Genomic DNA, 16597 nt, shown 5'->3' with positions numbered 1-16597 from the left:
TTCCGCTATACAAGGGCTCTCCCGTCCTCATTATAGTTCAGGAAGAGGCTTATTGTTCCAGTTTGCCCCCCATAGGTGGTTTCTAGCCTTCTTGAAAACCTGGGTTCGAATTGGATGAAGAAGGGACTCTTCTGATTAGCGCTACACTAGCTGAGCAAGGCTTCCAAGGTAGGTGGGAGGGTTGGAGCCACCTTGGACTGCGTGTCTATATATGGACTCGGAGTCTGTGCAGTTTCGCTTCCTCGCCGACTGATAGTCTCAGGACTGTAGCTTGGCAGTTTCTCTTCTGTTTGTGAGTAATTCCTGACTGTGGTGTACAGCATAGAGGATCTTCTCACCCTGTGGGTGCCCGTTCAGAGAAATTGGTGTCTTGGGATAATTTCCCAGGTGCACAACTTGGACCCAGAGGAAAAGACTACCGATTCCCCCACATTAGGGTTCAATGCATTTTGGAACCCAAGTCTCTTCCTCCTAAATCAGTCATCCGAACATAAGCCTGGGAGACAAATTAAGGGAGACACATCAGGGAACAACTGGTCCAGCCCCATCACTAGTGGCCAACTACCATCAAACTTTAGTACAGGAGGGGGTGGGGATGTACTGCAATATACACCAGGCCCTAATATCTAATAAGTCCCGCCTTTGAGGCAAACAAACATACCATCTCTGGAGGGTCTTACAAAACAGGTATCATAGCCCTAGCAACAAAGAAAATGCAACACTGCAAGAAAGGAAGGGCATGTAAGCAAGAGCTGTCTAGCAACGCATGCAGACTTTCAAATTCACCTACCCCTAACCCCTATTGCTCACTATCCCTTGCATTCTAGGAAGAGCAAAGCCGTTACTCATTGGGCAGCATGGCTGTGGAATTTCTTCTCACCCCCAAAAGGCTTTCCTCTGTGGCATTACCAGGGTTTGCCCTACTGCATTCCCATCCCTTTTCCCCCCAACTCTATTGCTCTATGGCTGCATTTTACTAACTATTCATCTGCATCACCCGCATTTGTATTTTGCTTATACCTTGACCCTCCTACCCAGCCTCCTATACTCATAAAACTATGTTTTATTATAGTCTTCTCCTTTACCTTCTCTATATAAACATTTGACTTGTCAACATGTTTTCACTCTACAGCACCCTGTTGTTATTTGGAATTTGGAGCGGTATCATTCCAAAAGTCAGACTGAAAAATACGGACTTTACCATTACTGCACATTTACACCGAACATAAATCCAGACTCCCATTATGATAACTAAGAGGACAATTAGAAGGATTGTTACAAGAAAGTAAAAAACAAAAAAAAAAAGAGATCCTATCTGCACCTCCAACTCTAAGTTGGTGGGAACTGATGTCGCCGGGATAGAGAGGAGTTGGTGGCACACTCATAAGTGTGCCTCCAAAAAGTGATCTATGTGATCACTGTGCCACGCCGGAAGTCAGCATTTACAAAGTCGACATTGTGGGCGGCCCAGTGATCTCATAGATACTTTGGAGCTAGGCTTGCTTGCACTTCAGAAATACCACAAATAAGATCAAATAATAAAATAGTCTCAGAAAAAAGTAAAATACATGTTGGGTTAAGAACAATGCAAATCTAAAAACATTTAGCATCTGTTACTAATATTAAGTTGTACTTCCATACCAGATGATGAAACAGATGAAGTTGTAGGTGACGTTACGGATGAAGGTACTGAACCAGGCTTATTTTCAGTTCCTTTGCTATTTTTTCTGTAAACGTCAAAACAAACATCATGAAGACGCAGACAATGCCAATTTTGAAAATGTTTTCTGGTAAGGAACAATAAAATACACCTGTAAAAGTTCAGGAGAAATGCAGCAAAGTCGGCATCTTTCTTATAAGACAGCAGGTTTTTCAATGTGGTCCACTCTTGCTGAGACTTTCCAAGATTGACAGTGTTCTTCCGTCTCTCTTTTTGCCTTTGGACTCGCCTGCGCTTGGCTTCATCAGGCTCCAGAGAAGGACGTCCTCTTCTCTTTCTAACTTCCTGTAATATCATGAAGTATGAAAACAGAAAGAAATGTTACCGTTAACATCCATCTAAAATGCTTAAAAAAAAACTCTCGTAGGAGTGACAGCAAATTTAAATAACAAATCTGGCCCTGGTCAGTGCTAAACAAGAATATGATACAGGCAGTTTGATTGTAGGTTTCTAGTACGAAATGAAAGGCAAAACCTAGTGACGCTGACTGCAGAATAGCACCAGTGCACTTCAGTTCGCAGAAAGACGAAGATGTCGTATTTATGATGACCATAAGAAGAGTTAATCAAAGTAAAGAAGAAAAAATCTCACTTACGTCACAAGGATATGATGCACGGCTAATGATCTCTGCATTAATGCCAGTAAGACAGAGATCCTTCTCATAGGGACGCCTGCACCCTGTTTCTTCCTACCCTCTGGCCACCCTTGTTGAGCCTTCTATCCTCACTGTCCTGTGAGGCCAAAAACCTTGGGATCATCTTCGACTCTGCTCTCTCCTTCACCCCTTACATCATGAACCTTGCTAAGAAGGCCCGCTTCCAGCTTCACCTCTTTAGAGGCATTCTCCCTTTCCTCACCTTTCCCCAGAAGCTCAATGTCTCTAGAGCTCTGGTCCTCTCTAGGCTGGTCTACTACAACAACCTCTTCTTCAGTCTCCTCCTTTCCTCCCTACACCCCCTTTAGCTAATCCAGAATAGGGTTGCAAGACTTATCCTTGGCCCAGTGGCACCAAAATCCCTCCATTGGCTTCCAGTGGCCGCAAGGATCAAATTCAAGACCCTCTGCACCATTCACAAGGCTTTCTGGGGCCTGGGACCACGCGATCTCCAACTTTCCCTCTCTAAATACGTCCCTGCTAGACCCTCCGCTCCTCGAACTCCAACTCCAACTCTCTGCTTGTCAAACACTTCTCCAAGCAGAGAGTGGGTGGCAGGCTGGGGCCTCCCTCTAGAACAGCCTGCCTGCACCTCTCAGACTTGAGTCGGACCCCCTTAAGGTCCAGAAACTTCTCAAAACGTTCCTTTTCTCTACCTCCTTCTCTCTTTCCCTTCCCTGTTAACCACCCCATTGCCGCTGAGAGTGGCGGCCTGATCCTCATGAATCACACAAGTTACCAGGCCCTCTTCCCAGTCGACACCAGCACCCCACCCCTCTGCACTGCCATTGCAGGCCCCCTGCCATTTGGGCACTCCTCCACCGTAGGATTTAGCCAATGGCCTCCTTCCTTGTCTCCCCATGGCACTTCCCTCCTGGGTACTCACCACCACTTGTCCATATCTTCCCCCGCCCTCCCCTTACCTACCCCCCGCACTTATCTTCACTGCACTTGCACGTCCGAATGTCCCAAGGCCTAGTAGGACCATGATTGTATATTCACTGCTTGCCACAGTGATTTACTCCCTTGTTCCCTCCCCACTTTGTCTTGCAGTGCCTTGAAACACCAGTCTGTTGTATAGGCACCTAACACATGTTCAATAAATCAATATGTACATTATGTTGGTGCTATTGGCTTTAGGAAATGGTTGTTTGGCCCTGAAAAGCTGTTGAGTTGCTGGCTATAGAAATTAATTTAAAACTAAACCAAGAGGTGCATTCAGATGTGTAGCAAGCTCTAAATACGAATTTTATGAGTATGAGCTAAAAGCAGCTCCTAATTAGCAGGCATCACCCAATAAACTGGTGCTACCTCTGGAAAATGAGGAACTAACAACAATCTAACCTCCACATGAGATGCAAACCGTAACCCTTTACCCCTTTATGACCCATAACACAATACATTCCTCGTAGATGTGCCCTAATGCTTCTTTGTGCACATTCCCAAATACACAGGGTTAATATCAAACTTGTATGTTAGCACTGAAACCGGCAAGGGGTGCAAACGCATATCCTGGTAGCTGTTCCTATCAAGCTAACCAGGCTCTCCTAGGCTACAACCATGACCGGATTAGCCCCCAGCTATTTCGATCCTGCCAAGTGGAGGAGGGTGGCTATTTAAAATATCACATGGAAAATAAAAGGGGTTTAAAACAAGAAGCTCAAAATATCGGTTAAACAAAAATATGAATAAATACAATGTTTTATAAAAATGTTAAACGGTCTCGCTAGTGTAATATGAAAACTCAAAAGACTGCCTCCAATCATCACCACATAAGAAAGCCAAAATCAAAACTGCAAGTGTATCATTCTTGTCTTATTCAATTAGAAACTATATCTCCCAAACACCCACCCAATCCCACCACCACTCCATGTCAGAAGGACACACGTTGGTACATATACTGGAAAAACACACATTTGCAGTTAACAAATATGGGCCATTGTTGCCTTCCTACACAAGGAGACAAAGCATCCAATAGATAAAATACTTACATATTTACTGTCTTTAACACTAAACGTAGAGGCCAGTTATCTATTCAGTAATAGTCTTTGCTAGCAGTATTGTCGGGCAAGTATAATCCCCATTACAGGCTTTCACAACATCCAAAAACGATTTCAAAATTAAACTAGCATTTATTTATTTCTTTTTAATTCTTGATAGAGCGCCAATTTGCCCGCAGGCCTCACGGCGCACATAAAACAAAACAAGACAAACAATCAGATACAATCAAAGAACCTGGATCAGAGAAGAGTTGACCGAAAACTAGGGAGCAGTGAAGAGGTAGGTCTTCAGATTCTTTTTAAAGTCAGCCAGGCAGGTGGAGGTCTTGAGATGAAGGGGTAGAGAGTTCCACAGGACTGGAGCGATGACACTGAAATTTGTCTTACCAAATTTGGCCAGGCGAAAGAGAGGCTGACAAAGCATAACCTGTTCAGTTGACCTGAGTGATCGTCCAGGGACGTATCGTTGAATATGTTCTGCCAGATAGCTGGGTGCAGAGGCATTTAAAAGGTAAGTGTAAGAAGCTTGAAGGAGACCCTATGCCTGATAGGAAGCCAATGCAATTTTTTCTGGGCTTCAGCGATGGAATGCCTCCTTGACTTGCCAAGCACGGCTCTTACCGTGCCGTTTTGGGTAGTCTGAAGGTCAGCGATATTAGCCGAAGAAGTGCCTGCCTAAAGACTGTTACAATAGTCGAACCTTGAGTTGACAAGTGCAGAGGCAAGGAGAGACATATTGTTGACAGTTAGAAAGGGACGCAAGGAGTGAAGTTATTTGTTAATCCAGCCACATGTGGCACAGGTTTTAGCTGCCTGAGAGCGCATAGAAAGTTCAGCGTCAGTGGTGACACTGAGCGTCTTTACGCATTAGCAATGCCAACAGTTTGGGTTTCTGTGTAGGCATGGGCAAGGCAATTGTGCCAGGCACTGCTGTAGTGGTATTAACTGGCTATTGATGGTATTAGGTGCAAAATGGTGCAAGTACCTGGTCACCTAATAGCAGTGCCTGGCAAATGCTGAATGACATGCATTACTCACCGTAATAGCATTTCTGATGATTGTATCGGCTTAAATTCACATGCTGTGCATATGGTCCGACATCCAGTGGTAACCACGGAGTATTGCATCTTGGCTTTTGGGGACGTTGGCATAGGCGTGTCTGTAACACTATCCCTATCATGACGAGTGTAGTACCCAAAATCCCTCACGAGCCGAGGTCCCTCCGATTGTATTTTTTCTGCCATGAGGGAGCCCAAGGCTATAGTGAGTGAGTACATGAAGAGAGAAAGTAGTAAGACGTCTATGTTCCTTCCACCCCGAGCGGGGAGGTAGGGAGGGCTCATGTGAATCTAAGCAGATACAATCATCAGAAATGCTATTATGGTGAGTAATGCATGTCTTCTGATGCTTGTTAATCTACTTAGAATCACATGCTGTGCATAGACTAGCGAGCAGTACCCGGAGTTGGAGGTGGGTTGTGAGAAGGAACAGTAGAGAAAAGATGTCTTAGTACTGCTTGTCCCACCTGAGAATCAGACCTAGAATGATAACTGGTTCCTGGTGCATCTTGTGCACTATCTTGTTGAGAAGGGGAGTCGGAGGAAAAGCGTAGACGAATTTCCCCGACCAAGTTATCCAGAGACCGTTCCCCTTGGATCGGTTCTGGGGGTGCCTGGAGGCGTAGTCTTGGCATGGGGCGTTCTCCTGAGTAGCAAACAGGTCGATCTCTGGGAAACCCCATTCTACGAAGACGTTGGACACGATGTCTTCGTGTAGTCGCCATTCGTATTCTTCTGGCAGAGGAAAATCTCAGCCGAGTACGTCTGCCATAAGATTGAGTTCCCCTGGAACATGTTGGAACAACAAAAACATCTTATGTTTGAGAGCCCATATCCAAATGTTTTGGGACAGCTTGGATAGCCCTGGAGAGTGAGTGCCCCCCTGTTTGTTCAGTTAATACATTGATGTAGTGCTGTTGGTTAGGATCAGTACCGTCTTCCCTTGCAGTTGCACCTGAAAATCTTTCAATGCTTTGAACACCGCTAATAGCTCCAGTAAGTTTATATGGTTGGATGCTACTTGAGGGGACCACACTCCGTGTGCTGTCTGCTGAAGCAGGTGAGCTCCCAACCCGATGAGAGATGAGTCTGTCCTGAGAGTGGCTTCCACTGCAGGGGTGGTGAAGGTCTTCCCCATCCAGAGGTTTTCTCTTGACCACCACTGCAGAGAGAGAACGAGGGCTGGCGAGACAACTAACAGATCTTCCCATTGTCCACTGGCTGTTGAGCCACTCCTGCATGGGACGCTTGCGCAGCCGCGCGTGGGGAACCAAGTATATACATGACGCCATCATCCCTAGCAAACGCATGGCCTTGCATACCGTCACATCCCAACTGGCTACATATCGAGGAATCTGAGAGAGCATGTTCTGAACCCTCTCGCTGGAGGGGAAGACGAGACCGTCTTCCGTCCGAATTAGCGCTCCCAGAAATTGTTTTACTCAGCTGGGGACTAAGCTGGATTTCTTTTCGTTGATTGAAAAACCCAGGCTGAAGACGAGATCTACTGTTTTTTGGGTGTTCGAAAAACAAGCGTAGAACGAGTCCCCTGGGATGAGCCAGTCGTCGAGGTAAGGGTAAACTGGGACTGATCGTCTGTGCAGGTGTGTTGTTCCCACTGCCAGAACTTTGGTGAACACCCTTGGCGCCGAAGCGATGCCTTAGGGGAGTACCTTGAATTGGTAGTGTTTGTCATGGATCATGAACCTTAGGTATTTTCTGTGCGCTGGCAACATTGAAATATGCATCTTTCATGTCCAATGTTGCCATGAAGTCCCCCTGTTTCAGCAATGGGATCACATCCTGCAGTGTTACCATGCAAAACTTCTGGGGTTTTATAAACTTGTTCGCTGGGCACAGATCTGGTGAGATCCTTTTTGGGTACAAGGAAGTACACTGAATAAATACCCTTGTTTACCTGAAGAATAGGGACGGCTTCTATGGCGTCCTTTCCTACCAGTGCTTCCACCTCTTGGATCAGGATCTCCAGATGGTCCGGTGACAGGTGCCGTGAGCGCGGCGGCCTGAACTGTGGAGGTCGGGCGAATTCCACGCAATAACCGTGGGCGACTGTCTTTAAGAACCACTGGTCGGAAGTTATCCCCTCCCATGCTTTGAGGAAAGATGTTAATCGCCCCCGACCGGGGTGACATGGGAGGGGACCTGGACTGGTGGTAATTTCTGACCAGAGGCTTGGCTCCTCTGGGATTGGGGCCTCTGTCTCTACCTTTGACGCGTTTCTGACCCCTTGAGGGGTAGTAAGTGGGGCTTCCAGATGTTTGATTTGTGTTGAAGTTACCCGTGCTGTAGTTGTTTTGACCAGCACGGGATTGCGCTCGAAAGGACCGCCGAGAATTATTGCCCCTCTGGGAGGAGGGTTTCTGTGTAATTTGGTGCAAGGACCTTATAGTCTCATGCTCCTTCTTGGCTGTCTCCAACGCTTCATCCACTGCTTTCCCAAAGAGGTTAGTCTCCTCAATGGGTTTATTAATGAGGGAGGCCTGAGTCTCAGGTCTGAAGCCCGATTTACGCAGCCATGCGTGTCTTTTCAGAAGAATACCTTGTGCAAGAGACCTGCCTGCTGTTTCTGCAGTATCCAGGGTGTTCTTCACCACATTCTGGTTAACCAGTCTTCCCTCCGAAACAATGGCGAGAAGCTCTGTTCTGGCGAGTTCAGGAACCTCCTGGAGGCCTTCTTGAATTAAGTTCCATTGGGCATCAGCATAGCTTGCTAATAACGTAGTGTTATTAGCAACCCGAATGGTGTATGCAGCTGCTGACGTGACACGTTTGCCCAGGGCATACAACCTTTTAGACTCCTTGTGCGGTGGTGATTCACCCGTGGCAAGGGGTACCCCTGCCCTCTTACGAGTGGTAGTCACTACCAGTGAGTCTGGGATGGGGTGCCCTTTGATATACAGAGGGTCGGTAGGAGAAGGCCGAAATAATTTTTCGACTCTCGGGTTCACAGCCCGTGTCTGAGCAGGTGTGACTAATGAGGGAGCTACCCGTCTCTTAACAGAGTTAAGGAGGAGGATGGATTGACTCGCCAGAGGTTTTTCCTTGATAATATCCTCCACGAAATCCTGCTCAGGTACCACCTCTTGAGTGGCAATTTTGAAGTATTCAGCTGCTTTCTTTAACATGGAGTTAAAAGCCATTTGGTCATCCGCAGGGGAGGCCTGGCGAGCCGGGGTGAACGGAGGAGAGTCTAGGCACAAAATATCAGTGTCCTGATCTTGCTGTGTCCAAGGGTCCTGACCTTCCTGCTGGGCTTCCTCCCAGTTGTCCGTCGTATCCTGTTGATCTTATTCATAGTTTTCGAGAAAAGAAGCTTCTTCTTCATTATAGACATCTCTATATGTGTCCATATGGCCCACGTCTTCCTGTTGAAAATCGTGAGACTGAACTTCTTGGATTTGGGGGTTAGGGTCTACCCGAGCCCTTTTCTGGGGAGGATGACCAGAGGAACCAATAAACTGTTCCCGCCGATCCATGTAACCCTCGTATCTTTCCGTGGTCCACTTAGAGGACCCAAACGGGCCTACACGAGAAGAAACGACGTTCTCCACACTGTGGCGACCCGAGGAACCTCTCAAGGTGGCGGAGAGGGGCTCTTGACTATCCACGCAAGTCTCATCGGAATGGAGGATCGAATCCGTCAAAATCCTTTCCGCGCTTGGCCCATAACTTTAGGCGGAACCGGAGTAAGGCCCACCGCCGCTGCAATTCTTCCGATGCTACTCTAGATAGTCGCCAAATCGTCAGGGGGCAAAGTCTCAGATGATTTGTCGGCAGTAGAAAAACTGTCCGCGGCACCGAGAGGCCTAGCGGTCAGTTTTCTGGGTAGAGGCCTAGCTGTAGTTTTCGGGCCTACTGAGGCCTTGGAAATCGTCGAAGCGTCGGGCTCCCGAACTTCGACACGTGTGGGTTTAAGAGTAGCGCCCTTGGTTTGCTTTGATTGCCCAGTCGCAATACGCTGCTGCGGATGCGGGAAGGCTTTGGATCTGAGCGATGCGAGGGAACCGGCAAAGTTTTCGGCGGTCCCGCTGGCGCTTTTGCCTTTTTCGACAAAGGCGTCGAGATTGCCATAGGGGTTGTGTGCTTGGTGTGATGTGCTTGTGCGCCCCTGTCGCCGGCTGTGGTCCCTGTAGCAAGACGAGCCTGGAAGGGTCGGGGATGGGCGTGGCGGACCTAGAAGTGTCTGCCTCAAGGTCTATAACATCCGCGTTGGACGTTTGGTCATCCGAAGTACCCCCGTCACTTTCTGGTGGCGTGGCGGTGGAGGAGGGGGCTCCATGCGTGACATGCCATACGCGGCCCACCGCTTTACACGGCGCTCCTTAAGGGTCTTGGGCAGAAGGAGTTTGCACACCGCTTCTTGTCGTGCTCTAGGGGGAGACCGGCGTTACACGTTCTGTGTTCGTCCTTCCAAGAATATCTGACCCTAAATTTAGGGCAGAATCTAAAAGGAGTCCTTTCCATAGCAAAAGGGAAGGATGACCAGACCGAAAGGGAAAAGAGGGGAAAGGAGGAAAGACATACTAAATAATATGGCCACCCCGACCCCACTCTCCCTACTGTATAGGTCGGACAGAGGGCCCGACCACGTGGAAAATCCGGCCGCCAGATCTTAGGCGCCGAAAACCACAGCCGTAGACGATTCCCCCGTAGTCTTCGTCAAAGATGTTCTTGTTGGGCGAAGTGACTTAACGGGGAATAAACCGACAATTCGGTAAAGATAAACAATGTCTCCAGTAAGAGCTTCGCTATAGGGTGGCCAGTTATCTGGGCAGAAAAAAACAATCTGAGGGGCCTTGGCGCGTGAGGGATTTTGGGTACTACACACGTCACGATAGGGATAGTGTTACAGACACGCCTATGCCGACGTCCCCTTTCGGTCCCCGTAAGGCAAGATGCAATACTCTGCGGTTACCACTGGATGTCGGACCATATGCACAGCATGTGATTCTAAGCAGATCAACAAGCATCAGAAACTTAAATACAAGCCAAAACTGTTAGCTTTGCCAATGCTCGTTTTTTGCATGACTTCAGTGAAGGACAGATGATCTCCCTGGTAGGGATCGTCCGAGGCATAGTCAATGGTAATAACTCAATCGGCGCGTTCCCAGCAAGGAAATACCATTGAAATGCAACAAGTTTCGAGTGATGGGATCTCCCGTGCCCTGTACCGTGATCATGGATCCCTTCTGCGTGACCAGCAGCGGTTCCTCCTGGAAGATAAAGGTGTGCTTATGAGTTTGTGGTTGCTTCACTGCGACAACATCTCCCACCTCGATCTTGGCTACCCGAGGCACTCTCTGCCTATCTGCATACTCCTTCATGCGTTCCTTAGCGGCTTCATTCGTTCCCTCATGTCCTTGTCGAGGTCTGCAATCTGCTTCCTTGGCTTGGCCTGCAGGAGTCTTGTCTGAATGTCTCTTCCGAACATCACTTTGGCGGGGGTTCTCCCGGTGGTACTGTGGGGAGTGCCCCTGTAGTCTCTCATCAACTGGTTCAGTACCTGTTTATAGGGCTGCCCATGAGTTTGGCTATCTGTAGTGCCCTTTTTAGGTTGGCATAAATCGCTCTATCATCGCATTGGCCTGAGGCCACAAAGGGGTTCTTTTTTGGTGGTGAAATCCCATGTAGTTCACAAATTGTGTGGACTGCTGCCCATTGAATGGGGGCTCATTGTCTGTCTTGAGCACTCTTGGGATACCATAGGCGGAGAATATGCGGTCAGGGAAGGGGATGACGTGATGAGCAGCTGTCAAGGATATGATTTGGGCCTCTGGATATCGGGAGTACTCGTCCATTACCGCCAGCACGTATTTCCCTCCTTCGATGGGCCCGAAGAAGTCGGCAGCCACCGCTTCCCATATTCCTTGTGGAAGCTCTGACATCTTCAAGGGTCCCGGATGTCGGTTCGGCGTGATGAGGCTAAATGTGGGACATGACTTCAAGGTTTCTTCCACCATGGAGTCCATACTGGGAAACCAGACCTTCTGGTGAAGCATGCACTTGGTCGACACCATTCCTCTGTGATTCTCGTGGGCGAGCTCAATGATTTTCGCTCGTAAGGATGGCGGAATTGCCAGCTTGTAGTCCTTTATGAGCAGGTGTTCATCGGATAACGCCAATTCGTCTTTCACCTGCACCAGCCGTTCTACCTCGGTGTGTACCGGGCTCCCGGCTGCTCTTCCCCTCTCTCTGGCCCTCCTCCACATGCCCGAATTGAGACCCTCGCAGATGATTTGACAGGCCGGGTCATTTTCGGTCCCTCGGGCTACCATTTCAATGTCTATCCCCTCTGCGGTGGTTTGATGTATGAGGTACCAAAGGTACCTGTCCGTTACTGAGGGTTCCGCAGTGCACCCCTCCCGGGGCCTTCTGGACAGAAAGTCCGCTGGGTTATCCCCTTTTCCCAGCCGATGCACGATCTCGAAGGCATAGTCTTGCAGCCGTAGCCCCCATCGAGCTATTCGAGGTGGCATTTTTGCCTGGGGATTCCCATACAGGAATAGTAATACCTGATGATCCGTGATGACTCAAAATGGTTTGCCATACAGGAAGAGATGGAAGTGCGTGCACGCCCATACTACGGCGAGCCCCTCCTCCTCCGCCTGGGAGTATGCCTGTTCGGTGGCAGAGAGAATCCGGCTGGCATATGCAAAGACATGCATTCGCGAAGGTTCACTCAGGTCCACTTGAGCCAGTATGGCCCCCAGACCTACAGGTATGGCATCCACTATGAGTTTCGTTTGGCAGCTGTGGTCATAATACGACATATTCTCGGCCTTGGCAACTCTTTCCCTGATGATTTCGAATGCCTTTTGGCACTCATCCGTCCAGTGGAAGGTGGCGTCTTGTCTGGTTAGCAGTCTTAGTGGCTCGCTTACTGTCGCAAAGTCCTTGATGTAGCATGTGCAGTAGCTGGTGAGCCCCAGGAAAGAGCGCAGCTCTGAGACGTTAGCTGGGAGCGCAGTGTCGTTGAACGCAGCCACTTTGTCAGGGTCCAGTGACATGCCCGACTCTGAAAATATTTGTCTGAATAATCACAATGTGCTTTTTCAGAATTCGCACTTGTCCCGATTTAGGGTGAGGTTTGCAGCTTCCAGTGCTTTGCACACTTTCATTAGTGCCTCATCATGCTTGTTGACGTCCGTGCCAAAGACCAGGATGTTGTTGCTATAGTTGAGGCAGTTCGGTATGTGCTTGATGACATTGTGCACCTCGGCCTGAAATATTTCCGCAGCCGAGTACACACCGAAACTTAGCATCTTGTAGCGGAAGAGGCCCAGGTGCGTGACGAATGTGGTGATGTTCCTGCTTTCGGGGCTCAACACAAGTTGATGATAGCCTTTCTGCAGGTCCAGTTTGGAGAACAGTTTGGCCCCGTTCAGGAGATGGATCATGTCTGTGATGCGTGGGGCCAAGTGTCTCCCCCTCTGTATGGCTTGGTTGGGGCGCCTCATTTCCACGTAGAGCCTGATTGCTTTCGATCCCTTTTTGGGAATCGGCACTATAGGGACACCCAGGTGGTAGGGCCGGTGGCCGGCTCGATGATGTCCTGCTCGAGTAGCTTGTGCAGCTCGTCCTCCAAATATTTTTGGATGTTGACAGGGATCCCTCGGTAGTGTTGGGCTACAAGGCGTATGGATTCATCTATATGCAGCTTCATGGGTCTATTCTTTAGCTTCCCAATGCCCCTGAATATGCGTGAATAGAGGTTATTGATCATTTCCACCGGGTCAATGTATTTGTGGACCATGATGTTGTATAGGATGTGGATGAGTCCCATGTCGGCTGCTGCTTTGAAGCTTAAGACAAACCCACTGTCCGTTTCAGTTGCCAAGACGTGAATGGGTATTTTTCCCTCATGTCCCTTGTTTCGACAAGTACCATCAAACAGTCCTAGGCACTTGAGGCGTGTCTTGGGGCCATAGGCGTATATGTCCACTGTGGCGGGGCTCAGTTTTGGTTTCGTTGGCAGTTCCTTGAAGACGGTTTCACTGATGACATTTACTGTGGCTCATGTGTCGATGAGGAATTCCGTAGGCTGTTCATTCAGTTTATTGATCAGGGTAGGACTGTGAGCTGTGCTGTGGGATTTCCAAAGGCGTACACGTATGCCTTCTTCTTTTGTTCTCTTCCCGATGAGCTGGGGTCTGAGTCAGATGGCGATTGTTCCACTAGGTAGCGTACATGGGACTCTCGATCTTCACTCAGGCCTTGCGCGCATTACGTATCTCCTTCTGTCTCTCCTCTCCCTTCTTTCCCTGTCCTCCCCTGAGTCTCGTTCTCTGGAGTCTAAGGGCGCCTGACTTGATGATCCCTGGGATGAAGTACCAGGGTGGCTCCCTGAAGAGGAGTTGGTTTTTGCTTTGGGTCTGGGTGGCACCCTCTGGCATGATCTCTTCCTCTGTCTGCACACCGATTTGAAGTAACCCTCTTCGCCACACGTGGCACAGCACTGACCGATCGCGGGGCAAATCCCTTCATGTGGGTATTCAAACCCACATTTGTAGCAAAAGAGCTCCTCCGACCTTCCCTCTGGCTGTAGCCTGTGAATGCTTTCTCCCAGTGTAGGATTGTTGAAGCTCTCGACCTGTGAGTCTAAGGCCCTCTCGGCCCGGGCCAGCGCAAGTATCACATCCAGAGTGCTTTGCTTCTGGAGCAGCTTTCTCCTAAATGTCTGAGACTCACACCCAGCAATGATTTGGGATCTTAGCGCCTCTGTGTTGGAGTAGTTGGCGAAGTCACAATGTTTCATTTTTGTACATCGCAGCATGACATAGGCGTCCATGGTCTCACCTTTAATTTTAATTTGCTTGGTGCTGTGGAAGAGGTGCCTCTCATAGTCCACATTGGTGTGGAGAGTGAAATATGCAGCTAATGCGTCCTTCAGGTCCTGAATGGAGTCGATGGAGTAAGAAGGCATTTCGTCAATGAAGTCACGTCCACTGCCAACTTCAGAAAGCATATTTGGCGAGCGTCCTCTATGGGCCCTGGTGCCTCCATGTATAGGTCAAAGTCTCTGATCTACTTGGTCCATCTGGGACCCATATTGCTGGTGTCAGTTACGTCAAATGCCCCTGGCATCTGGGCCACCAGCGTGTCCGGTATCCTGTAGGGGATCTGGTCCACCACCTGGGTCCCCTGTCCTGGTTGTCCCTGGCCTTGGGCTTGCGCCCCTTGATCGTTGTCCTGACCAGACATCTTGTCCTCCTTGGTCTCCTTCTCAGCGTTCTAGTGAGGATGGAGGGTGTTGTTTGACCCTGATCCCTGTGCCCCCAATGTGGGAGATGGCCGCCTTTCCTAGGCACGAGCACCATCATCTGCAGGGCTTCCTGTTCTTGGGAGCATCAATGGGGACGCTGTGAGTTGCCGAGTGCACCTCCGCACTTCCAGCATACCAGAATGGCCGCCTCTGATAGGCATGAGCATCATCTGTTGTCTCTGATACAGTCACATGGGCCTCCTGCCATGGGGGCGTCTCCCCCTTGTCGGGCCTGCTCTCCGCCTGCCTAACGTGTTGCTGGCTCCTCCCTCTGCTCGGGTCTCCAGCTGCATTGTTAGATCCACTCCAATAACGAGAATGCACTGCCGCGGCCCGGGAATAGAACGCTTGTGTAGTGTTGCTCACTGCTGTGGCCCGGGCCGATTTCCCTGCCCCCTCAGGGACGGACCCTGTGCTTCCGCTCGGCGCTCCGGCACCTCTCATGAGCGGAATCCGCTGAACCGCTCCGGCGCTGGCATCGGGTCGTTGTGCCTCCGGGCACTCACCTCCACTCACGCTGTGCGCCTCGCAGAAGGCTGCCCGCCTCGTCACTAGTGTCAAGGCGTGGGTAGGCCTCAGGGAAATGCGAGTGGCGCACTACAAAATACACGCACACGTAGCGATAGACTTCATGTCCAACTTTATTGAACTCCAAAGTATTCTGCCCCGCCCCACATCCCTCCACCAGTCACATTCCATTCTCCCACGTCACTTCCCCTCACCCCAACCACCCGCCTCCCAGAACCATGGAAACGTCAACGTGACACACCCACCATCCATTCTGCGAGCCACCAAGGAGAGTCAGTTACAGTCGTGCAGCACAAGGTTCACATGCGGCTAGACAGTGAATGCAGCAGTCATCTGTAAAGGAATATTTGTGACACACTGCTACAGGTCAGTTACTAAAGAAACCGAAATGTTGATAATGAACACCAAAATCTTTGGAGCTGTTAAAGCTTACAATCTGGAAACGTGTTTTAATGAATACTGATTCTATCAGGAAAAGTAAAATGTTTTCAAAATATAAGCAAAATGTTCTCATAACACGTAATGAAAAATGAACACTATTTTTGAGCCCTTCATTTCAATATAAATGAAGGATTTGGCTTTAGTGAATCAAGGATTTTCCTCTCGAGCTAACAATTAAGTGCATCTCCAATATGGCCACCAGCATTGAAGAGCTCAGACCTCAAGAGCTCCCTATGTTTAATTTGCCACCATATACATTTCATGATGTCTTTCTGCAACCCCCTGACTCTCAGGGATAGTGTCTTAAAATTGCACTTGGAGAGTCTAGAACATATACAAAATCCTAAGCAAAATATTAATTTGTACCAACTAAAGAAGTTGGCATATCCATGAGATGGCCATGAGCCACCCAGGATTGTGGGATTACCCGAAGAGTCGTCAGCAGAACAGGTATGTTTTCTCCACAAAGATCCAACTATTTAGGCGTGAGGTACATTTCAAACTATTATCAACTATTATAATTTGGAATTTGTCAGAGCAGCCCTTTGCTCCTGTGGGAGACTAAAATTAAGTATCTGTAAAAACATATTGGTAGCAGCAGATACTTCCATAGAAATTCTAATCCAGAATCCTTTAATGGTAAAGAAACATCTAACTCTAATGGATTGGATTAGAACTATCGCGGAAATGAGAGAGGCCAAATTTTCGGCTTCCTGGACAAAAATTGATAAGCCTATTCAATCTCTGCCGGCCTATTTTAAAAAATCCTCAAACCAGAGAATAATATCAGATTTCTTAAAATTTATACTAAATCTGGTTCTAACGCTAGAATTAAAGCATATTAGAGATCCAATTGCTTATCCATTTAATATCTGTAATAAATGTGAAGAGGGTGTTAAGCAAAGCACGATC

At 48.6% G+C, this 16597-nt stretch overlaps 1 protein-coding gene across 4 annotated transcripts in view; it reads right to left on the bottom strand.

Annotated features, from left to right (window-relative positions):
• Positions 1-16597, bottom strand: part of LOC138481146 (uncharacterized) — a 410877-nt gene that overhangs the window by 360115 nt on the left and 34165 nt on the right. For all 4 annotated transcript variants that reach the window (XM_069613077.1, XM_069613078.1, XM_069613080.1 and 1 more), the window contains exons 2-3: positions 1812-2005; positions 1642-1727 (exon numbers count right to left, since the gene is read on the bottom strand). In XM_069613077.1, the coding sequence (XP_069469178.1) occupies positions 1642-1727; positions 1812-2005 (280 nt within the window). The remainder of the gene's footprint in view (positions 1-1641; positions 1728-1811; positions 2006-16597) is intronic.

The sequence above is a fragment of the Ambystoma mexicanum genome, chromosome 5p (assembly GCF_040938575.1).
Source record: "Ambystoma mexicanum isolate Mex_15411 chromosome 5p, UKY_AmexF1_1, whole genome shotgun sequence".
In the NCBI taxonomy this organism is placed as follows: Eukaryota; Metazoa; Chordata; class Amphibia; order Caudata; family Ambystomatidae; genus Ambystoma; species Ambystoma mexicanum.
Note: the sequence above shows the minus strand (reverse complement) of the source record. Positions and strands in the feature narration are given on the sequence as shown.